Below are 26099 nucleotides of genomic sequence, written 5' to 3' on the forward strand. Positions count from 1 at the left end.
TTTTATTGGCTTTGTTCACAGCTATATCCCAGTGCCTAAAAGACAGCCTGGTATATGGTAAGCTCTCGATAACCATCTGCTCAGTAAATGAGTAACTTTCCTAAAGCAATAACCAGAAAGAATGCTAGATGGGAAAGCACAAAACCCTTTTCTGAAAGTGGTTTTCCAGAAGGGACTGAATCAATGAGAGGCTCACCTATTTCAAAAGGAAAATTAGAGAAATAATACAAAAGCCTCAGTGACAGGACATCACATCAGCGTTTTCTCTTGTTCTCTTTCTTTCTCCCTCTTCCTCTCGTTCCCTCCTCCTTCTCTCCATCTCTCTCCTTGAGAAAGTACCTTAAACCCAGTTGTAAAAAGCAACCTCTATGAGAATGCAGACTCTAGTTACCATAAGACTTCTCAAAACAAATAAATTTTTACTCAAAATATTTTAACTCTGCTAAGGAAAATACTGGTAACAGAACAGGGACAATGCCTGGGGCTTCTGCCCTAAACCCTATCCTAAGTCCTGGACATGCAACCACTGCACCAGCACATTGTGAGATACGGTCAGAAATGTTCTTTCTAATATGAACCTGGTTCACCCTGAAAGGAGTACAACGACAGGATCAACAAGGACTCAAAATCCACAACATCTTTCTAGCAACACCATTCTCCAGGCACTAATATCTGGCCCTACAAATTCAATCACCATAAAATTAGGGATCAGAGGTTCCCTAGAGAAAACTGACAGAAAACTGACAGGAACACGGTCTACATCCTCCCATTAATCACTTGTCCCTTTTTAAGTGAGAGTAGCCAGAAATTTTTCAAGGCCTTAAGATATTTTTCTCAGTTTTTAAAATGTGTTGAAAGCTTTTCCATTTACCAGAATGTAAAGACTGCTTCCTTCAAATAGTGCTTGTAATGCCTATGTAATACGACCACCATATTATACCTCAGTCTGAGAAGGACACATTTCAGCTTGCTCCTGGATTGCAACCACTGAGAGGGGTAGGTGGTGGGGTACTTTTCCTGCTAGAAGCATGTTCCCTTCCCTAGACATTGCATATAATTAGATGGTAAGTGCTCTATATCAGGAATAAATTGAATCTGAACACAGTGTTGAATGACACTATAAAAATACTTCAGTCTACTTTTTTATAAAAATGAAAAAAAATTCTCATTATACCACATGAAGTTTTGAATAAACTCTGCAAATAGCCTTCCAAGAATAGTTTGATTTCCTTGAATTGTCAGAGATAATACAAGCAAAATGTAATGAAACATTATTTAAAACCTCTTTTGTACTCAAGTTATGGAGCTCTTAAGAGAAAAGCACTGAGAAAGCCATAGAGATGGACAGAATAAAGTTCCTGATCTATAGAAGCTTCTGTCTCATTAAGGAGGATGATGCTGAAACACAATTAGCCACAGTAAGAAAGGTGGTGTGTAAGATCACATGAATGGTTCCAAGAATTCAGAGGCAGGAAAAGTCACCAGTGGATCAGTCTAGGGCTGATCAAGTCTTTAAGACAGAACCTAGGAGACAGGCAGGATGTTAACAGTAGAGTTGGGGTATGAGGTGGGAGAGGTAGAAAGGAGAAGACATGGAAACCTGTGACTCCAGAAGGCATGTAGTGGTGGTTAGGCTGGAGAGGAGGACTGAGGCTGGACTGGCAGAAGCCTGAACAGTAAGCCAAGGAACCTGGAGTTCACACAGATAGTAACGGGGAGCCCAGGGAGTTTTCTGATTTTACGAAGATCCATCTGAGGGTGATAAACTCTATCTAGTGCTGCAAGGTAAAAAAAAAAAAAAAGCAATAACCCAAGAACAGGCCAGTTGATTTAGTTAACCAACGTATCAGAAAGTGTATGTCACCACGGTAGTCTGAGTGGAGGGGACAGTGACCAGTTCAGTCATCCCCCTTCTCTCTCCCCTATCATTCTTCCCCATCTCTGAGGTTTGGCCTTTGAGGCAGTTCTCCATGAACAGTTACTAAGTGGTCTGAAATGTAAGTCCTCCCTAGGATATTTAAGAAAAATGCCTTATATGCAAAAACTGTAAAAACCACACTGCAAAGACACGGCTTACACAATTAGAAAGGTAAACAGTATCACCTATGCAGAGCCAGCCACCCAATGTTATCAGGCTTGAGGTGTAGCTCCAAACATCCAGGGGACAGGAATTCAAAGGAGGGGAAAGAAGAGATTATGACACTAGAAAACCATTTTTGGCTTTTTTTCCCCCCCAATTACTTGTATTCTTTATTTTTCTTATTAGAAAAGCAATGCATGGCTCTTACATAAAAGAATACCAAACGAGACAAACAACATTAAAAAATGTCCATAATACCACTCAATAGAGACAACAATTAGCCTCTTCATACAAATTCTTCAAAATCCTGTCTTATGTATATTTATTGTATATGTGTACATGTGGTGTGTTAGTCTTGTCGTCCAGTTGTGTTTGACTCTGCAATCCCATGGACTACAGACTTCCAGGCTCCTCTGTCCATGGGAATTTCCAGGCAAGAATAATGGAATGGGTTGCCATTTCCTTCTCCAGGAGATTTTCTGATCCAGGGATCAAATCCGGGTCACCCGCATTTCAGGCAGATTCTTCACTGTGTGAACCACCAGGAAAGTGCTATATATGTACATATGATTCCATAAATTAGGTAACACTGCTTGTAATTTGTCTGTGTTGTTGTTCAGTCACTAAGTCGTGTCCGACTCTTTACAACTCCGTGGACTACAGCACACCAGGCTTCCCTGTCCTTCACTATCTCCCAGAGTTTGCTCAAACTCATGTCCATTGAGTCAGTGATGTCATCCAACCATCTCATCCTCTGTCACCCCTTTCTCCTCCTGCCCTCAATCTTTCCCAGCATCAAGGTCTTTTCCAATGATTTGTCTGTAGCTAACTATAATTTATACAAGTGATTGATGGTCATTTATAACTAACAATTAATTTACTCCATTTAACCCCTCATTCATGAGTTAAGAAAATATTTTTTTAAAGGAATATAGATAAGAAGCCACTGTTTATCTTCATTTTATTCATTTATACATTTCCGCTCTCTGAAAGTCACATACTTATGTAGAATGTAAATATTTTTCAGTTGTCTGACACTTAAGAAAGACCATATCTGGACATCTTCAAAAACACATTGAGTTATGAGGGAAATATCTGGACAGATTTGCAGACTAACAGTGAACAACAGATCAAGAGAAACTTCACATAAAATATGAGGCAAATTAATCAGCAATTTTCAAGGGACATGGTTTGAGCAGCTACTTAAGTTATTTTTTATTCAAACTGGAACCAAATTCCTGAAGTAGTTATGATTAGAATGCATCAAAAGCTTAAAGTCATCTCATCTTCTTATACCACAAAGATCCTCTCTTTGTGGATGCTATCTCTGAAAAGGTCAGGTTGGGTTTTAGTAGGGAAAAACCAGAAACCTGTTTCAAATGCTGTCAAAGATGGACATTCGCAAACAATAATGAAGGAAAATGCATTAAAGTAAGTGAAAATGTCCCACCATGGAGGAGAAAATGGTAAGGAAGAGCTTGTCAAAATGTTGGAAATGTGTCCCACTTATTATAATAATTATTATACTTATCACTGTTAATAGCAGCAGCTGTCCATAACAATGGATTCCCTGCTAAGCACTGTATTTATATCAGATAATTGTATTTTCTAAGTATCTTCTAGATAGTTATCCCTCACAAAAATCCTATGAGTTATTTTCCCATTGTATGCAGCAAATTACTTAATTTCTGAGTTGAAGTTTTTTTTTTCAAGTAATTTGCTCAAGGTTACCGAGTTTATAATGGGAAAACTGGGACTCAAACCAAGTCTTGATCAATGTATTTTGAACACTTATTTTCAGGTGCTAAGAAAATTATGGTGAGCAAAAGCTGGCAAGGCAGGTAAAGCTGACAGGAATCAAATAATGTCTGAAAGAAATGTTTAACTGTAATTGTGACAAGAGCAATAGATCTGACTTTGGCAAGGAAAGGGTCTAATGCAATCTAAGATCTAAAGGACAAGAGCTGCCTTGGGGGAAAGGGAGGGGAAAAGCATTCCCCCGAAGAAGGCACAGAATGTGCAAAGATGACCTGATGGTGGGAAGGAATGTGCTGAGGAATGAAAAGTGAGGTGGGGAGGGAGCTGTGATATGAACCTAGCGATTTCAGATTTAATAGGTGAGATTGTACCTTTCACCCCACATACAATGTTTTATGTTCCTGTTTAGTTGTCAAGCTGCCTCCAGCTCTTTTGTGACCCCATGGACTGCAGCCCACTAGGCTCCTCTGTCCATGGAATTTCCCAGGCAAGGATACTACAGCGGATTGCCATTTCCTTCCCCAAGGGATTTTCTTGACCCAAGGATCAAACCTGCATCTCCCGCACTGCAGGCGGATTCTTTACCACTGAGCCACTATTTTACAGAGCATGGCAAAAATATCTTGTCTTTATCATAGGCACTCTGGGAATTTATTGCTGGTGTGGTATTTTTCCCTTGGGGATAAAAGGTGAATTCAGGTAAGCAGTGCTCTTATAAGAATCTTTAGGAGCAGGGATAAAAATGGATATTCCAGAGCATGAATTTCTGTGTTCTAGAGTATACATCTAGCATACAACTAAACAACCCCAAAGTGGAGATTTCAGCTGCAAATGGAAGAATGGATGCAGTCTCTGGAGGCAAACCGAGGCACAGCGAAGTTATTCTGGAGAGCTCAGAATGCAGAACATAGGCCCCAGGATAGCAGAATAAAACTGCACAGTGACAGGCCTAATGTGAAAATGACAGAATGTATTTCCAGCTGAGAGGCACGGCAGGTTAGCTATTCTCACATCCCTGCTCCTCAACCCAGAGCTGGGTGGCTTTGTAAATGGGTGATTATTCTGAGACAATTTCCCCTCTCAGATGGCGTCAGAGGTAAAGAACCCATCTGCCAATGCGGGAGATGTAAGATACACAGGTTCAATCCTTGAGTTAGGAAGATCCCCTGGCGAAGGAAATGGAGACCCACTCCAGTATTCTTGCCTGGAAAATCCTATGAAGAGAGAAGCCTGGTGAGCTATGGCCCATAGGGTCACAAAGAGTTGGACACGACTGAAGCAATTTGGCACACACATATGCACACACAGTAGTACCTACGTCACAGAATTATTTTGAGAATGGCATGAGTTACAATACACGCCAAGTACTTAGAGAAGTACTTGCACACAGTAAGTATTCAATAAATACAAGCTATTACTGCTACTATTATTATTAATGCTATTACTGTAAAAAGCAGTAAGCAGTTAAGGAAAGGAAAACATCTGCAAATATATATCTAAGACAATGGCTTCCTAGGTGGCTCGATGGTAAAAGACTCCACCTGCCAGTGAAGGAGATGTTGGGAACATCCCCTGGAGGAGGAAACGGCAACCCACTCCAGTATTACCTGGAGAATCCCATGCACAGAGGAGCCTGGTGGGTTACAGTCCATAGGGTCATAAAGAGTCAGGCACAACTGAGTGACTGAACATGTGGGCGTGCACACACACACGTACACACAAGACACAACAGGTCCTCAAACTTGCAAATACCTCTGAATCACCTGGAAAGCTTGTGTAAAATGTAGATTCCTGGCCTACCAGAGGTAAGGCTTAGAAAACTAAATTTCTCCTAAGCTCCTGGCACAATACTGATATAACTGATCTAAGCACTTAAAAGGCATGACTTGAAGGCTGAGAACTTAAATCTTAAGGCATCAAATAAGATATTTCATTCTAGGGACTTATAAAGAAAACTTTATCAAACAAATTTCAGATTTTATTTTTGCTAAGGATCAAAATCAAACAAATTCACTTACAAAACATACTCCTAGGAGAAAACTGAATAATCAGAATCTACTCGATTGGTAAAATACAGGGTTTAGTTTTAATAACCACTCCCACAAATTATTTAAATCTTTCAAATGTTCAAAAATATTACTGTATGCTCCACTATCAAAAAAAAACCTAAAATAAGTATCTGGACAGTGGTGTGCATTTTCTTTAATTATCAGATTTATTTTCTAGTAAAAATAATAGAGCCCATCTTCAATCATACACAGAAAATTCTTTTCTGCTAGGACACAACTAAAACTCTGCAGATTCTCTGACTTCAGCTCAGGGTTTCTCACTAGGTAACTAGTGTAGATTACTGGTTGGTTGGTTTTAGTCACTAAGTCATGTCCAACTCTGGTGGTTGGTTTCAGTCGCTAGGTCATGTCCAACTCTTGCGAACCCATGGGCTGCAGCCTACCAGGTTCCCCTCTCTGTGGGATTTCCCAGGCAAGAATACTGGAGTGGGTTGCCATTTCCTTCTCCAATTATAGATTATTACTTACGGGAATTATTTACAATGACAAGCGACCTTCTCAGAAAAATCAAACAAGTGACTAACTTCAAGGAAGGTGAAATCATAGGCCTAATACACACATCTGGTGAACAATGTCCATGAAGATTATAAACTGAAGGTATTATTTATTTCTTTTTCTCAAAACCCATTACACAATCCAACACTTGGTATCTTTCTTGACCCAACAAAGGCATGGAAACACTGCTTGGGCTCTTTATAATAACAAACAATGCACATTCCTGTTTTATTTGAAAAAATAATTAGCAGCAGCTGCTACTTACACAGAATTTTTAACAGAAAATACTTTACATACTGAAACCAAATACTTCAGGACTTACAGAGCCTGAGGACAAATGAAGTCTTCTTTTTTTTTAAATTTATAATAAGCTGTAACAATTAGCTTCTATGTTCCTTCATCTGGTTTTTAAAAATGACTAATAACATTTTCCTGAGACTCAAAGGAAACAGCTGGACACATCTGTCAACTCAACATCTCTGGAGTGAAAGAGAAACTTGATACTTTAATACCATACTTACATATGAGGGCTCAGTTCATAGAAATTTCTGTTCCTGTAATCTTCCACTTTCTCTGGTGAATAAATGGGCAATGACCGGTATGGGTTAACGGATATAACCACACTTCCAATGTATGTCTGCAAAAGAAAGAATAAAATACAACCATTTTACCATCTTACGTCTTAGGGTCGCATGGCTTTATCCTTTTAAAAACACTGGTTCTACTATACTCCAGTATAATATAAAAAGTTTTAACAGTGGTACATCCTAAAAATAATTTCAAAATTTTAAAAATAAAAACACTAGTTCTACTGCCTGATCATTTTGTACTTTTCAAGAACACTTTACATCTCTGAAGATAGATGGCCGATAATGTTTCTTTTGCTGATACATGGAAAGCACAGATTTATACACTGAAAAAAGCTTTCAAAATAAATCTCTAGATTAACTCATGATCCTGGATAAGAGTCCTCCACAACCCTGCCATACTTGCCAAAAATTTCGTCACCAACCACAGCTAATTGTCAACAAGACTATGCTTTCCCAGATTCCAGCTACAACTGGTGCTTCCTTCTCTCATCTTTATTCTCCAATTTCAGTCTATAGTGACCCAGGCTTCCCCTCCTCCCTGCCCACATCCATACCTATCCAATGGGACCTTGACTTTGGCACTGACCTTACATAGTCTGTCCATCTCTACACTGGGCTCAGACCACATATAACTCAATATCAGAGTAACAGCTTTCCCTTGGGCATCTTGCTTGGAAAATCCCATTGACAGAGGAGCCTGGCGGGCTACAGTCCATGGGGTCACACAAGTCTGATACAACTTAGTGACTAAACCACCACCACTCAAACAAAATAATTTCATATTACATCTAATGGGCTTCAATACCAGAATTGAAAAGTACTTGCTGAAAGAGTACATTTCATGTTGAATTTAAATTTAATGTAGAATTTAAATGTACTTTCAGAAGGATCCATGCTGTTACCTTAGCAGACAGTAACCCTCTCACACTGCAAACCATAACATTATTTATGTTTTTTTCCATTTCGATCTTAAATTCTCAGCAGCAAAAACAGTGTTGGGTTAGGTCACTTTATACAAAGACTAGCACAATGCTGCAAGCGAAAGTTACTTAACTGTAACTCATCTTAGCAGTCTCATTTTTCCTTTCAGTTTCAACATTATAAAGACGGCAGGAAGGGAGATGCTAACAAAAAGATGTCAGTTATGAAAAGGCTTTTTAAGAAAAAGGTAAAAAAAGAAAGGAAAGAAGAAAAAGCTCACTTCCAACTTCCCCACCTTTCTAGGGTCAAGCAGCAAAAGGTGACATTTTTAAGCAAGTTTTTCCAGAACTATCACCACTGGATTCAAGGAAACTGTTAGATCTTTCTAGAAAATTAAACAGAATAGAAAACAGAAGAGTAAAAATGTTCTGATCTTTTTTTCAAAACGTGGGTCACAATTATTTTAATTATAAAAGCCTTTTCCCCCAACCTGGAAAACGGAACAGGTCACTTTTATATCTATTTTCATCCTATAAGGTCAGAGAAGGCAATGGCACCCCACTCCAGTACTCTTGTCTGGAAAATCCCATGGATGGAGGAGTCTAGTAGGCTGCAGTCCATGGGGTCGCTAAGAGTTGGACACGACTGAGCAACTTCACTTTCACTTTTCACTTTCATGCACTGGAGAAGGAAATGGCAACCCACTCCAGTGTTCTTGCCTGGAGAATCCCAGGGACGGGGGAGCCTGATGGGCTGCCATCTATGGGGTCGCACAGAGTCAGACACCACTGAAGCGACTTAGCAGTAGTAGCAGCAGCATCCTATAAGAATACAATCTGAGCAAGAGCAGACAAGACTGCTGCTGTAAAGAAAGACTCTCAGCTCCCATGCAATTAGGGTATAGGGTGTCTATTTCCCAATAGAATGGGAAAGAATAGAGATCTCTTCCAATGAATATTCAGGACTAATCTGCTTTAGGATGGACTGGTTGGATCTCCTTGCAGTCCAAGGGACTCTCAAGAGTCTTCTCCAACACCACAGTTCAAAAGCATCAATTCCTCAGTGCTCAGATTTCTTTACAGTGCAACTCTCACATCCATACATGTGCTCATTCCTACCAAGACTTCTTCCGTGCTGCATTCACACTCCACCTGGTCCCTCTGTCCCAAAAGGGCTCACAGATCAACACCTACTGGAATCCAGAGCCTGTTCTTCTATTCAGCTAATCACACCAAAAAGGACTCCTTCACATAATGGCAAAGACCACTTCCCAATTAGGTTCTATCTACCTTCTCCACCAGGGGCAAGTCTGGTTCTCATTACCCTCGGTGGGTGGATGGATGCATGTGACCAATCCATGTCCTTTTTCACTCCGTGTAACCAACCTCCCAGCAATCCTAGCTTACCACCTCCATACTCCCAGCCCTCAGCACCCTGAGTCCTGAAGCGTGCACATCACCAGACACGGAAGGCCCCCTCCACTCTCACCACCCTGTAGACCCAGCCTCTGACATCTAAGAGGGAAGAGGGAAGGGAAGGGAAAGGAGAGGGGAGAAAAGGCAAAGGGAAGATGGAGAAGAAAGACGCTACCTTTCCACAAATGGCACATTCAATTAGCAAGTTTATCTCTCACTTCTCAAGGGCAGACATTAAACCAAGAATGTACAAACATTCCTAAGTCAAAACAATCTCATACTTCAGATATCTCTAGAATTCCAGAACCGGCGCCTTGTAAATATCCAAATAATACTCAAAAGAGGGCTCCTCCTGCGATGACAGGGAAAACTGAAATCTTTACTGGAGGCCAGGCACCCCACAGGCTCCGCTCTCCAGACCACAATCCGGAATCCAGAGGAAAGGGCCCAGACAGACAAACAGTGCAAGGACCAAGCATTTCACTCTACAGGAAAGTTCTTCCAGAACCTCATCCTCAGAGATTCTATTTCAACTGTCTAGAGAAGGGCCAGGCATTCGCATCTTTCTCCCCAGAAAAAGAACCAAGTAACCAAGGTTAAAAACACTGCTTGATGCCTTCACCCTCAGGGCTCACAGGACCAGGTTTTCCTTTCAAACACAGCTGTGTTGGCCTATCTTCTATTTCACCCTCCCCTTTAAATTGTCCTATGTAATTAATTCCATGAACACTTCAAAAAGAAAAGAAAATTCTCCCAGCTTCAGTTACTTTCATCTGAGCCACATTTATAATAAACTCAGCATATGGCATCTCAGTACACTACAGAGAAACAGCGGCTGCATCTGTAAACTGGGGCCTTTCCATGGCAGTATGTTTCAAACATTGACTATGACTCAGTGTAAAAAATACTTTCATCACAACCAAGTACTTGTGCTTGAATGTATATTTACATACACATCCATGTATACATATGTATGAAATAGAAGTTTAGAAAACCATAAATATCCTTATCATATGCAGTGTACTGATATTCTTTGTTCAACGCTATTCATTTTCATTACAAAATGTTTTAAAACTGGTGGTCCTAACCCACTAAATGGTTTTCATCACTTAAAGGCTCAATCTTGCATTTTAAAAAATACTGCTAACTGAGCACTTCATCTTTTAGCTGTCGATGGCTTTGAGATGCCAGTGAAAGCTATGAACCTTCTCTCTCCAAAAAACACACGTGTAATATGCACATAAGAGTTTGCATACAGTCGATATACCAGATTACAAGTTCCCACCCTCAGAAAAACAACAGCCACTAATGGGAAAAGAGAGACAGGGGGGAAAAGGGGGAAAAAGAGAAACGCAAAGAAAAAAGAAAAGGAGTAAGAAGTGGTCAAAACAATTCTAAAAGTATAAAAATGAAGAGTCATTTAGAATAAGAGCCAATAGCTCAGCTCAGTTGGCCCTGAGTGCTTTATTACAGCACTGAGTCAGAACACAGCCTAACAGTTAAGAGCCAAAACGAGATAGACAGTATTTTATTTCCATTGACAGCGACACATGCAATACATTTCGGAAAGATATCTAACCGGAAACACTTTTTTTTTCAAGTTAAAAAGGAAAGCCTTTTTACGGTTTTAATATTTTGTGTGTCTCAACTATGCAGAACTGTATACACATTCTTCCACAACACCAGGTTCACGAAACGCTAGCAAACATACAGAACAGTCACAAAGGTGTCGCATCTTCATATCATAGTTCTTTGCAATGCAACATTAAGATCTTTAGAAGCCCTAACCCTGAAAGCTTATATTTCAATTCCCCATGTGAAATTGAACATAAAACTATAAATAAACCATAAATACCATAGGAAATCCTACAGTGACTTATTTTCACCATGATGATTACTTGGAGGCTTCTTTTCAAATATCAGATTCTTCCAAAATCTTTCTGAAGCCCCTGTTCTGCTGAGGCTCTAATTTGGCATCCCCTATGTCAGCTTCTTCCTTTCTTCAGAACGAATTTTGGCCATTTATTTACAGTCACCGCAGTTTCTTAAAAACTCACCCCCACAGTTATTAAAGTTTCTTGTATATAATATACACTGAAGCACCTTTTTACTAAACTCTTCCTAAATCCCCATGAGACAGAAATGAAGTCTCCATCTCAATGTCCTTAACAATGGAGCACAAAGAAGTTAAGTGGTATGACCACATTATCTAACAAAAGTGGAATCAGGACAAAGAGCCAAGAATCTGTTCTCTTTTCATGAGAGCACACAACCCATGCTGCTGTCAGGCCTGGGAAGCTTTGGCAAAAAGTGGCCAAGAACACCTCATCACAGGAACTTGTGTTGTACAATGCCTTACAACAGGGTCTTCACCTTTGTTTAACAGAGTGACTCTGCTGGGCAGAAGCCTCTTTCTGACTATCTGAGGAATGCGGACATCCTTACGCCACCAGAAATAAACAAAAAAGAAAGGGGAGAGAAGATCTTCTAGTTACAGGAAAATTTTTTATCTCAACGGAAAAGAATTTTTTTTCATGTTTATTCCAGCACATAAAGTTGTGCCTACATCTTGAAGAAACGCAAGACACTGTGTCACAATCATCATTTTAACTTGAGAGAAATGAATCAGCAAGGTGGCAATGGAACAGGTCATGTTTATTTAAATAGTTTACTTAATGCTAATTATTTAGTCTAAAATTTCATCAAAAAATATTCAAGAACATGTTGGAGTTCTCCAAGTCCCAATCTCCAAGTCATGTTCTTTTCACCTCTAAAGTAATAATAGTTCAAATCCAGACTGGGTCAGCACTCAAATAAAGTAAATATAACCTTTCACAAGGCTGCACAACCACATTGTCTTGACTGAATTCAGGCTACAGCATTTAACAAGTAAGCGGCAAATTTTGCAAGAGCCTTCTTTATGCAAAATATCCTATTAGGCACAGTGAAAATGTAAGACACTCCTGTGGCCTGTGCCCTGTGCCCTGAGGAGATTATAACAGAGCTTAGGAGGTAAGACTTCTATATCATAAAACATAAAGTTTAAGGGTTATCCACTCTAGCCACAAAAATAGATGAAACAGGATTTAAGTGATTCTTAGCTAAATGAATGCATTAGTCTTCTTTCTAAAGGAGTGCTTTGGGTTTAAATGAAGGTCACTGTCAACTCCAGAGGTCCAAGAATGTTCCAGAAGTTGGAGGACTTGGGCAGGTCTAAAAGGACGGGCAAAATTCAGATAAAGTAGCATTCCCCCAAACAGTAGCATGAGATTTGGTTTTCAGATCACAGTTGAACCCTCCCTTTTAAAAAATTTTTTTGCTAAGATTGTTGTATGCTTCAAATATATATATTTTTTAAACTATGAATTGCTGGAGACTCAAAGCAGATATCTGCACACCCAGGTTCAACTTTGGCTCACAAGTACCACAAGGCAGAAGTAACCCAAGTGTCCACAGATGGATAAATGGGAAAACAAAATATGGTAGACAGATATAATGGAATAGTATTCAGCCTTTAAAAAAAGGAAATTCAACACATGCTTATAGCAAGGATTAAAACATGGATAGCAACATAAAGGCCCACCCAGCCACACTTCAGACAAAGAGAAACAAACAGCTTACCTCGAACAAAGACCTTCTGTGAATAACAGCCTAGAAAATAAGACTGGGATCAAATTGCAGACAGCTTCAAATGTCACGGTGAAGAGTCTGAGCTTCAGTCTGGAGGCAGTTTTGAAGTAAAAATCAGTGTGTAGGGTGAAGGGGTTAGATGATGAAACTGACTGAATTTGAACCCAAGTCACCCTTTGCCCATTAAAAAGCCTTTCGAATTGTGGTGCTGGAGAAGATTCTTGAGAGCCCCTTGGACTGCAAGAGATCAAACCATTCAGTCCTAAAGGCAATTAACCCTGAATATTCATTGGAAGGACTGATACTAAAGCTGAAGCCCCAATACACTGGCCACCTGAAGCAAAGAGCCAACTGATTGGAAAAGACCCTGATGCTGGGTAAAATTGAAGGCAAAAGGAAAACAGGGTGGGAGAGGATGAGATGGTTGGATGGCATCACCACTCAACGGACATAAACTTGAGCAAGCTCCAGGAGACAGTGGAGGACAGGGAAGCATGGCATGCTGCAGTCCATGGGGGTCGCAAAGAGCCAGACACGACTGAGCGACTGAACAACAACATCCTGACTTACATATTGAGCTTTATGCTCAGATTCTATGCCATACAACATTACAAGGCTTCAAATGTTATCTAGCAAAGTTTTTTAGTTTTTATGTGAACCTGGGTGCATTATTGAACCTCTCCAACTGCAGTTTCATCTCTGGACAAGGAGGACAAGACTGGTTCTTCCCCTTGTCCAACCTGAGGGTTAAATGAGATTGTGTGTTAAACACAAACCACAGCACCTGACACACAGCAAGTATTCCATCAATATTATCTACTCTGATTAGGGAAACTCACAGTTTGACTCTACTGGAAATCTACTGGCTATTATAAACAGCCAACTCTGGACTCGAGTATCTCAGTTAAATTCATCAATGAGCCCTAGACACTTACCAAATGGTCTTACCAAATGGTCTCTGTATACAGGGAACAGGTGAGTTACCAATATCAGAGGGGTGCATGAGGTATGTATGGTCTTAATAAGTTGGTATGAAAAGCCTGAGATACACAAAATGCCTGGATAAGAAAAGCTGGTGGAATCTGCAGCAATGACAACATGCTACTCACTTCACATGGAGGAATTTACCCTCTTCTCGGGTCTTGGATCTTGGGAATTTGATCACAAGACATTAAAACATTACCTGCCACAGCATTTTTGGTTTAGACATGTGTCTTGGTTTTTGAAAGACAGTTTGGTCTACCAAACTCTTCAGCTGGTTTTTCAGACACAATTCAAAATTGTGAAAAGCTGCCTGCCTATGTGAAAAATTATAAACATAAGGCCAATAACAATTAGGCTTCTATCTGGATCTTATATCAAGAACAATGGAATTCAGTAAGTACACCTCACAAGCCCAGTCTAAAGAACAGATTTGTGGTATAGAAGAATAACAGCCTAATTTTCACAGAGGAAGAAACTGAAGATTTTAGAAGGTTTTAAAAACCTAGCAAAGCTCTCACACTTAGTGGCAGAGACAGTTTCACGTCAACACTCTCACCAGAGTCTGTGATGCCAGAAGAGAGAATTATGATTTGGTCAGGCTCTGTCAGCTGCTGGGCACAGAGACGCTCTCTAGTTACATCAAGTACAGAAAGTTCTATTATAATAATGACACACTCAGGAACTCCCCGAGGAACCCATCCCTGAGCTACCAGAAAAGCTGGGACCCAAGCCCACCCAAGAGTGAGTGTGGATGAGTATAAGAGTGCATTACAGAATAAAGCAACTTGAGTTTGTGAAGACCTCCTTTCCAGGCCCAGTATCCATGTGCTCATCCCGTGCTCATCCCGTGCTCATCCCCTGCTCATGTTTCTGCTTTTTCTGGGCCTGCTACTGACTGATCTTCTCACTTTCTACTCCATAGCTGGCCCACTGCAAAGACTTATTCAAGGTTTCTGCCTGTATATGGCCCATCATGGCCTCACTACATCATGACTGCCAGCCTCTGCTCCTGTTGATAAATATTTTTTTCCAGTACTTCTCAATTCAAAGTTGGAGGAAAGAACCAAGCCCTGTTCACCTTTTTATCTATGCTGTGCCATCAATCACTGGCCTTGGACTAGCAGGTTTATCAGGTTAGCCTGGTCCCTGTCAGTCTAGTCTGAGACATGCCTTAACCACCATATGATAATCCTTTGTTCTTGGGCTGCCAGTCATTTCAGACTATGAATTAAAGAACTATATATGAGTTCTATGCTGCACTGAAATACCAACTAAAAATATCACCTCGGGCAGTTTTATTTCAGAGCAGGATAACACAATACTACCTCAACTCCGTTGAAATAAACTTTGTAATGAATAAGTATTTTCCAAATATGCACCATTTTTAAGACTCTCTTAACGAAAGTACAGAGTGGTCCCACATTACAGCTTTGCTACCAGCTACAAGTCTTGAAAATAATATTATGCAGCTAACTGAAAGTAGTAATCCAACAAAAAGGCTTCCTTGGTAGCTCAGTGGTAAAGAATTCACCTGCCAATACAGGAGACTCAGGTTCTATCCCTGGGTCAGGAAGATCCCTTGGAGAAGGAATTGGCAATCCACTCCAGTATTCTTGTCTGGGAAAATCCCATAGACAGACGAGCCTGACAGGCTACAGTCCTTGGGGCCACAAAAGAGCTGGACACAGCTTAGAAAGTAAACAACAACAGCAATCCAACAAAAATGAGATCTGTATGATGAATACCAAAGAAGGAGGGACAAGGGGAAAACGGGAGTAGGGAGGGACAAAGAAAGAGTCAGAGAAGGGGAAAGAGAGAGAGAGAGATTTTACTTATAAGAAAATCTCAGGGTCCCAAATCTTGGACTAAAGTCATTCTGGGTTTCTAAGATTTTCTGATGGTCACGGCCCCACCTAGGTACTCCACTCCAACTATGTGTCAAGCACTGAGCTAAAATGCCTCTTAATGTCCAACACAACTCAACAAGATAAGCATCAAGACACCTATACTGTAGATGAAAGAACTGACCATCACTTACTTCAGTGGTCACAGTGGTTGTGAGTGGCCAAGATACAACCTTGGTCTGTCAGCCCACACCTTTCCCAATATGCCACATTGTGTCTCACCCACCAACCCCTCCACAACGGAGCTGAATGAACAAAAGAGCCTCTCCTTAGAAATTAGGATTATCATTAATACCTATCTGTACTATAGATGTAAGAGCAGAAATAGACACATATATAGAAGGGAGGGCTGAATCAGCCACATGAACTGGGCATACATCTCCTGTGCTGAATTGCTTCCTCTACTCCATGCTTCATCCTCTTTTTTTAAGATCCTGCAGTGAAAGCACAGAATCTTAACCAGTGGGCCACCAGAGAGGAAGTCGCCCTACTCTGTGCTCTCAAAGGTCAAGGACCACATGCAGCTGTCCAGTGAACAGGATGAAAATCAATCTCCTCCCAAGATCTTCTCCCATCTTCCAGAGATAAAAACACCATCCTAAAGGTTGCTGTCACTTTTCTTTGACTAGGGAACACCTAGTTTAGAACTGAACATACTTGTTCCCTGCCACACTAGTTCATGTCACTGCACCGTTGAATGCTCACTCAACCCATGGCAGGAATACTGATTATCACTTCCATTATCTGTCTGGGTTGCTGAGACTGCCTTGCTCCAAACCCACACATTCTTCAGTATCATACTCAATTATGTTGAACAGCACTCTGCAGGCTGAGAATCCTTCCCTATTAGTGGTATCACTGATGTGCATGTTAACTGTAAAGTCAGCAGGACTGTTAATAAGAACTACAGATCCAGACTTTCTGGGTGTGAATCCCTGTGCTATCTCTTACCGCTATGTGACCCTGGTCAGGTTACTCAAGTTTGCTGAATCTCTTTCTTCATATGTAAAATGAAGATAGTTTTAAAATATATAGTGCATAAGACTCTAGTAAAACTTAAACATTCTGTGTTCGTCACTCAATCATGCCCGACCCTTTGCAACCTGCCAGGCTCCTTTGTCCAAGGGATTTCCCAGGCAAGAATACTGGAAATTGAAAGTGAAAGTGTTAGTTCCTCAGTCCGCACTGGACTCTTTGGGACCCCATGGACTGTAGCCCGCCAGGCTCCTCTGTCCATGGGCTTCTCCAGGCAAGAATCCTGGAGTGGGTTGCCATTTCCTTCTCCAAGGGATCTTCCCGACCCAGGGATTGAACCCAGGTCTCCTGCACTGCAGGCAGATTCTTTACCGTTTTAGCCACCAGGTAATCCCAAGAATACTGGAGCGGGTTGCCATTTCCTTCTCCAAAAGGATCTTCCTGACCCAGGAATCAAAACTTCATCTCTTATATTGCCGTCAAGTTCTTTATCGCTGAGCCACCAGAGAAGCCTTAGTTTCCCTCCAAATTGAAATTCAGGTATGACTTCAATCAGAACATTTACATTAATATATTATAAATATTAAACAAATATATCAAATAATAGTGCCTACATGAAGAAACAACTCTCTAGGCCTGGCAAATAACAGATAAACATGTGTCGATTTTGCAAGTTTAAAGAGGAAAAATTTTTCCAATCACCAAAGATTTTAAGAGAGCTTGGACAAGTTGAAACTGGCAAGCTTTTACCAAAAAATAATTGTTTTGAAAAGCATTACAAAACAGTCCAAGAGTTAGACTGTGCTCAGAAAGTAGACACAACAGCCTAGTGATCTGCTGTTTTTCACAGCACTAGGAAGCTTTATCTAGCTTCCTAATGCTATGACTCCATTCCAAACACCAAAGCTACACTCCTGAAAACACATGATTTGTTCTTCATGTTTCCTTAACAATCTACCTTTTCAGCTAGCCAAGCAGGCAGAGTATACTCACTACGAATCCCTCACAAACTAAGTCTAGGCATTTCACTCCACCAGCTCAGGAGTCCCTCCTTCTTCCTCTGTTTGGTTAAGGCATGACAGAAGGTGGCATTAAAGAAGGTTCTTGTTTCACACAACTTTGCGGGGTCTGGGTTCTCTGGGAAAGACTGATCCATTTAGATGAAGGAGAACCTCCTATTTCCAATTTTAAAACAAACCAAAACAAAAAATTTTCATTTTAAATCAAACTTACATGATCTGGAAGATGACCTACCTAACTAGTATTACTTCTAGAAATGGGACTAGGGTACTGAAATAAGAAAATTACATTTTTATGTTATGTATCCCTACACTACCTGTTTTTTGTTTGTTTGTTTTCCCAAAAGCATTTGTTATTTTTATAATTTTTTTCAAGGCTGTTAAAAAAATTTTTTCAAGGCTGTTAAGGAAATTAAAAAAAAAAAAAAGTTGGAGAACGTCTAGGTAGCAGGAATAGCACTAAGTGGACATCTGAACTCTGGCAACAACCCTGTGGGCCCGGAAAAGGGACGAGCCTCCAGTGAGACTGCAGTCCTGGCTTATACCCTGATGGCAGCATTCTGAGGCCCCAAGCAGAGGACCCAGCTAAGCCATCCCAAAAAAAGAGTCAGATAATAAATGTACATTATTTTAGGTCACTAAATTTGAGGCAATCTATTCTGCAGCAAGAAAAAAATAGTACACCATTTATACCAAATTCTCAGGAATAAATGTTACTCTCAGGAGGTAGGAATTTTCATGTGCATAAATGAAAAGTGACTTTGACACTTCAAATAAATATATAAATGTTAACTAGAATTATTTTCACTTGCTTTGCAATATTTTAAACCAAATATACTTACATTTAAATATCTTTCATAAGAGCATTGAATCTCATCCTTATATGGATCCTAATTTTACTACTGACTTCTAAAAATTAAGACACTTTTCACTAGACTTTGAGAGCAGTCTTATCTACAATTAGTTTGACTTAAGATCCTAAAATTGGACTGAATCAAACCTCTATATCTGGATGATGCCCGCCTGACAATCAGATAGAAAAAAAACTAAATCTACTTGTCAGCATCAAAAATACTTCCTGTCAGAGAATGGACACCTTGGTTCTTTAGTTTCCAAATTTGCCCTGGGCCTTGTTCTTGCCTAAATTGCACCTTTCCTGTTTCTGAACAGAACCACAGTCCTGACCAGTGACCCTAAAAACAGCATCACGTCTGGCTGGGTCTCCTGCATTACCAGTCCACCTGAAATCCTGCCACTATCCCATCTGGCTGAGGGCGGGGGCGGGGCGCCGGAAGAAGGTCTGACAAAGGACAGGAAAGAGTACAGCAGAGCAGGGCTCAGGAATGTCACAGCCAGCATTTCCCACCACTGGCTGACCCCACAGCGACCGCTGGAGCACCAGCTTGCCCTGCAGCTGGGCCCAGCCTGCACCATACTCTGCTAAGAGTGAGGAATCAAAGCAAATAGTCTCTGATTCTACACGTTACCCCAGCGGACCAACATGCCCTCTATCTGTTCTCACCCGATCCTCCTCCATCCATCTCCAGTGGAACAGTCTTCCCACGAGGACCACGTCAATATCTGGAACTGTCTCAGATTTAGAGACTCTGCCAGACTACAGACAGTGATAAACCAACTCCAGCCTTTTAAAATCAGTGTGTGAACCCAACTCAAAGAAAAGAACAGATAATCCTGAAGCATGCATTAATATCTTTCATAAAATACCAGATCCTACTTTTATGAGGATCCTAATTCTAGTACCAGCCTCTAAAGATCAAGACAATTTTTATCAAGACATTCAAAGCAGTCCTTTCACAGCTACAACTCGTTGAACATGAGATCCTGAAAGTGTACTAATTCAGACTTCAGCGGCTAGATGATCACCATCCTGACAATCAGATAGAAAACAAACTCAAAGGGCTTGTCAGCACCAAAAACACTTCAAAGGAGGGCTGCAAGAAGCACAGCAGATTAAAAAAAAAAAAACCATATGCATCACAGACTAAAAGAAAACTTGAGATGACTTCAGGAGCAAAGATTTCAACACAATCTCCCTCAAGTTGATGGACTTCAACTACACCCTTCTCCCCTGGGGCCCCTGTTTACTCTGCCCTGCCTTGAGGAGTTCACCAGGAGAAAAAGCTTAAGAAGTGTGCCTCTGGGTGCACTTCAAGCTGAGAATTTCAGTAATAAGTGCTTCTCACAGGGCGTGTCCTTCAGCCTGGTAACACCACCAACCAATAAAGCCACTTTACTACAGAATTCCCTACCAAGCCTGTGCAGCTTCCCTTGTGGCTCAACTGATAAAGAAACCCTCCACAATGTGGGAGACCCAGATCCCTGGGTTGGGAAGATCCCATGGAGAAGGGAAAGGCTATGCACTCCAGTCTTATTGCCTGAAGAATTCCACGGACTGTATAGTCCATGGGCTCGCAAAGAGTCTGACACAACTGAGTGACTTTCACGCACGCACGAAGCCTGTGAGGGGCTGACAGCAGAGGGTCTGGTCAGCATCAACTCCTGTATTCAGTAGACTATTTAACCTACTTACACACAATCCACCTATTTTGTTGTCTTTTTTCTTTAATTTAAATTTATTTTTCATTGGAGGATAATTGCTTTAAAATGTGTCGGTTTCTACCATCTAACAACATGAATCAGCCATAGGCGTACATATGTCCCCTCCCCCCTGAATCTCCCTTCCACCTCCCAACCCTCTAGGTTGTCACAGAGCACTAGATTTGAGCTTCCTGGATCATACAGCAAATTTCCACTGGCTATCTAATTTTACATACGGTAATGCATATGTTTCAGTGCTGCTCTCTCAATTCTTTCCACCCTCTTCTTCCCCCACCAGCCCTGCCCACAGTCTGTTAACCCATCTGCCCTGGTGGCTCAGAGGTTAAAGCGTCTGCCTCCAATGCGGGAGACCTGGGTTCAATCCCTGGATTGGGAAGATCCCCTGGAGAAGGAAATGGCAACCCACTCCAGTATTCTTGCCTGGAGAATCCCATGGACTGAGGAGCCTGGTGGTCTGCAGTCCACGGGGTCACAAAGATTCGGACACGACTGAGTGACTTTACTTACTTCCCCAAACCTCAGAGTCAACATTTTCTTAAGCCATTCAGCTCCTTCTGGTCACCTGGCCACAGTCACCTGTGGTGACTTGGACTGAAGAGTATGTGTGACTCAATGGCCTACCCAGAGTTCCAGGTTTACCTGACAGGATCACTAGTGATTATGAATGCTCTAGAGACGTGATCCTGTGAGAACTCTGTGAAGGAAGGGACTATTTCTTACCTCAAGATAGGGTGGTGGCAGCAGGAGGGTGGACGGCAGGATGGAAGTGCACGTCCTCGGATCTAGAGCTGTAAAAGCTCTGAGCAGAGACAGAGTTCTGAAATCTGGGCCACACAGCCCTCCATTCACGGGCCCCCTTATCAACCACAGCATGAACAAGCAAATGACTATTCAATATGTTTGCATGCTGGATCACGCAAGAACATCACACACTTTTACAGAATGAAATAAAGCCAGGAGACTATGACAGGGACTTAAAAAAAAAAAAAAAACCTGTATCTTTCTGGGAAAGAATTAAAAAACAAAATGAAATGCAAGATAGTAAAATATCACATGTTATTAACTTGGCCTTTGATACCAGGCTAAACAGTTTTATAGCAAAACCACAAACAAAAGCAAAGCACAAATATCAGAATAAAGGCCAAAAAACAGATTTCCCAAGGATGGTATATACAATTTGTGGGGTTACAGAGGTGGGATGATCAAATTCATTGTCCTATATTTTTAGTTAATTACAAAACCAATACATGCTTGACTTAACAAATCCTATAATACAGAGGTCTAAAAGAGTAATAACTTTTCCCTGTCCCCGTATCCAATCCCCTCCCCCAACTAAAGTCAACATGCCTAAACCCACCCACACTAAATTAGTACGGTACTAAAGTTAGCATGCCTTTCTCTTTATTCATACAAATAAACAAAGAAATCTGTATGCAGGTCAAGAAGCAATAGTTATAACAGGACATAGAACAACAGACTGGTTTCAAGTCAGAAAAGGAGTACATCAAGTCTCCTATATATTGTCACCATGCTTATTTAACTTATATGCAGAGTATATCATGAGAAACGCTGGGCTGGATGAAGCGTAAGGTGGAATCAAGATTGCTGAAGAGGAATTAAAAAGCTTCTTGACCAAAGTGAAGACGAGAGTGAAAAAGGCGGCTTACAAGCTCAACATTCAGAAAACAAAGATCATGGCATCTGGTCCCATCACTTCATGGCAAATGGATAGAGAAACAGTGGAAACAGTGGCAGACTTTACTTTTTTGAGCTCCAAAATTGCTGTAGATGGTAACTGCAGCCATGAAATTAAAAGATACTTACTCCTTGCAAGAAAAGCTATGAAAGCAGAGAAATTACTTTACCAACAAAGGTCTGTCTAGTCAAAGCTATGGTTCTTCCAGTAGTCATGTATGGATGTGAAAGTTGGACTATAAAGAAAGCTGAGTGCCGAACAATTGATGCTTTTGAACTGTGGTGTTGGAGAAGACTCTGGAGAGTGCCTTGGACTGCAAGGAGATCCAACCAGTCATTCCTAAAGGAAATCAGTCCTGAATACTCATTAGAAGGGCTGATGCTGAAGCTGAAACTCCAATACTTTGGCCACCTGATGCGAAGAACTGACTCATTGGAAAAGACCCTGCTGCTGGGAAACATTGAAGGCAGGAGGAGAAGGGGATGACAGAGGGTGAGATGATTGGATGGCATCACCAATGCAATGGACATGAATATGAGTAGGCTCTGGGAGTTGGTAATGGACAGGGAAGCCTGGTATGCCACAGTCCATGGGGTTGCAGAGTCAGACACGACTGAGCAACTGAACTGAACTGAAAGTTAGCATGCCTTTCTTTTTATTCATACAAATATACTAACATGTACATGTCATATACCTCCCATCTTTAAAAAAGTCATACAACACACACTACCCTATAAAAGCTACTTTTTTTTTCCCCTTTTTTGCTTAAAATAGAGAATGCCTAGTGTTGGAAGAGTCTTGAGAGTCCCTTGGACTGCAAGGAGATCCAACCAGTCCATCCTAAAGGAGATCAGTCCTGGGTGTTCATTGGAAGGACTGATGTTGAAGCTGAAACTCCAATACTTCGGCCACCTGATGTGAAGAGCTGACTCATTTGAAAAGACCCTGATGCTGGGAAAGATTGAAGGCAGGAGGAGAAGTTGGACAACAGAGGATGAGATGGTTGGATGGCATCACCGACTCAATGGACATAGGTTTGGGTGGACTCCAGGAGCCGGTGATAGACAGGGAGGCCTGGAGTGCTGCGGTTCATGGGGTCGCAAAGAGTCGGACACGACTGAGCAACTGAACTGAACTGAACTGAAGCCTCCAATATGATGTGTTTAAAGTTACAAAATGAAGGCACAAACATCATGGAAATGATAGGTCCAAAGCATCATGGAAAACATTAATTATATGAATATCTGGAAGTAGAAAGCAATTTTCTGCTTTTGTTTTATACTAGAAAGAAGATTCCTAAAATAGCCAGAAAATAAAATTATGTAAGGCTGAAACCCAGACATTTCGTCTGCTAAAGACTCATGAATGTTAACACTTGGCATTTTGTTTAAAAGGAGACTGTTTTATTTTTAGTGGGTACAACAAATCAGGTATTTGAATGCATGTAATGTTCTACTCTCCATCCTATTCTCAATTCACCTGAAAGGGAATTCTGCTTCTCAGAGCCAAAAAGAAAAATGATCAGCCGCGTTAGGTTGGGATATAACTGATTTCTCCTATCTCCACCTGAAAGACCAATGTTTAAAGTCTGTCTTTTATTTGCTATCAGACCACACTTTCAATTAAAGCTGCAGAGCCGTGCAGTTTTCCCACCTGAAAGCTGATATAGCCTGAGGAAAGGTGACCTGGGGCCTCAGTACCCAACCAAACCACACCTTCCCCCTGTTATAAAAGCAACAGCATTTTATACCTCATCCACCTGAATCAGCAGTTTACATAACTGCATCTCTGAACTTAGGTTAGTAGCCAGTTACCCAATTAATATTCCAAAGCAGTACCCACATATCTCATTGTTGTTACTGTCAACCTACCCCTATCTCTAATACTCAAATCAAGAAAGAGGAAAAGTTCAATTCCCAGACTCCTATTTCATTAAGAAATTAATTATCCAACGTTATCCTTGAAACATGATTGCTACCTGAAAAGGAAAGCTATATGAGACATAAAATATAGCTTTGCATATGATTTTTAAAATATATTAGTTTCACAGAAGTTACAAATCAGTTATGTTCTCTCCTTTTATTTATTTATATTTCTTCCTATTGTTTGCACACTAATAGGAAAACATAAAGCATGTCTCAATAAACCAATTCATATCCAGACACAGAGACACTATAGAGTGGAAGAAATAGAACTCAAAGGTGATGAAGGTTCTACCAAAACTACTTCTACCCAATCCATTGGTTTCCTTCTCAGCTGCTGGTACAGGGCATCACTGCCCCATTTCCTTGGTTTAGTTAACACCATGTCTCTATCTGAGCAGATGCAAATTTCTGTGCTTCTGCAAGTTCCCAAAAAGCTGCACATAAAAGCATTTGTCATTCATATTGTAAATATATTTTAAAAACTCGACAATGTAACACTGTGAAATCCTTCATAGAGAATTTTTACAACATAAAATTTCTATCACTGTATATATTTCTATGTTTTCATTCCTGTGCCTGACATGATACTTTTGTATAGCAGGACATGACTATTCCCAAATCTCCAGAGACCAAATACATATTCATAGCTGGTAATTTGCTCCTGTCTCTACTAACTACAAATGTCAAGAAGGTTTCTCTCTCTTTTGATAGTTGACTGACTTGCATTTCAATCAGTGGTTTCTCAAAGGTTAGACTACTAATCTTATGTAGGCATCCAAGACACTTCTGGATTTCAAACTTCCTCCTGAGCATATGTCCCTCAGAGGGCAGACTGTAGTCTTCCACTTGATTCTGAATACCATCAACATCCAGCGCAACACTCTGCCTGGTCAGCAGACATCATGTGTGGGAAGAGACTCACGTGACTCTCATCAACATTACTCACGCACCAGTGAGCAAAGACAAACTTCTTCCTGAGGGTATCAACAAATACCTCTGGACTCCAATAAACACACCGAAAAAAGAAGAGTCTGAGGAAGAGAAGCCCACTCTGCACCATAAAATGCAAAGTCTAAACTCCCCAGATGACCTTCCGTGCACACTCACATATATCTCATTGTGGTCAAAGCGCTTCTTGAGGTTGTCAATGACGGTGTCCTCATTCAGAGGTTCTAAAAGAACCATATCTCCAACTCCAATCATATTGTCCAGCAGTGACGTTTTCACCTCCATCTTGGCCATTGTCTCTTGCTGTAGGAAAGAAAGAGAAGGGAACAATTTAAATGAGCAAGATTAGTTCAGATAGGTTCTTGGCATCAATGGAGAAAGGAAACACTGCTAGTTCCAAATGGTCCTCACTTACCTCACCTATGTTGTAACCTCTCCTTTCCTACAACCTACATCAGAAGCCTAGGGGGTGGAGGGGGTGGGGAGAAGGCTGCAGTCACTGCCAAGCTGCCAAAAGTCCCAACTGCCAACATGCCACCACAGATGAACCTCCCTCCCAGTCATCATCAGCCCAAGCAAAGTCCATCTACCAAAAGAGCCACTAGGTAGCCAGGATTGCTGTTTCCTTCTTTTTAGATCATTGCCTCTTCCCAACCAGAAGTTGCAAAACACTAGCAAGAGAACCCACCCCTTTCTACCAGCCCTTGCCTACCAATGTCAGACCTGAACCCACAGAAACCTGCTGCCCCAAGTGGCATCACCCAGTATTCCATGAAGAAATGCAAAATGCCATTTTCCCAAAAAATATTGTGTTTAAAATGATGTTAACATTTACGGAGTACTTGGTGCATACCAGATGCTATCTCAAGAACTTTCTGTGCATCAGTGAATTTAATTCTCACAATTCTATGAGGTAAATTGTTATCATTATACCCATTTTAAGATAAGGAATCTCAGAAAGGTTAAGAGATTTTGCTTATGATTAGTTAGGACTATATTACATTTATGTGTTAAAAGAACAAAATCACCACTTATAATACTATACCTATGAGGAAAAATTTCATTCCAGGAGTCAACACTGACTGATATAGAAAAAAATACACCCCACTT

The 26099-nt window shown here is 40.8% G+C and overlaps 1 protein-coding gene across 4 annotated transcripts in view; it reads right to left on the minus strand.

Annotated features, from left to right (window-relative positions):
* Positions 1-26099, minus strand: part of MYO1B (myosin IB) — a 192233-nt gene that overhangs the window by 131826 nt on the left and 34308 nt on the right. For all 4 annotated transcript variants that reach the window (XM_018061512.1, XM_005676279.3, XM_018061529.1 and 1 more), the window contains exons 2-3: positions 25149-25292; positions 6924-7039 (exon numbers count right to left, since the gene is read on the minus strand). In XM_018061512.1, coding sequence (XP_017917001.1) covers positions 6924-7039; positions 25149-25283 — 251 coding nt within the window. In that variant the 5' untranslated portion in view covers positions 25284-25292. The remainder of the gene's footprint in view (positions 1-6923; positions 7040-25148; positions 25293-26099) is intronic.

Source organism: Capra hircus, chromosome 2 (assembly GCF_001704415.2).
Source record: "Capra hircus breed San Clemente chromosome 2, ASM170441v1, whole genome shotgun sequence".
In the NCBI taxonomy this organism is placed as follows: Eukaryota; Metazoa; Chordata; class Mammalia; order Artiodactyla; family Bovidae; genus Capra; species Capra hircus.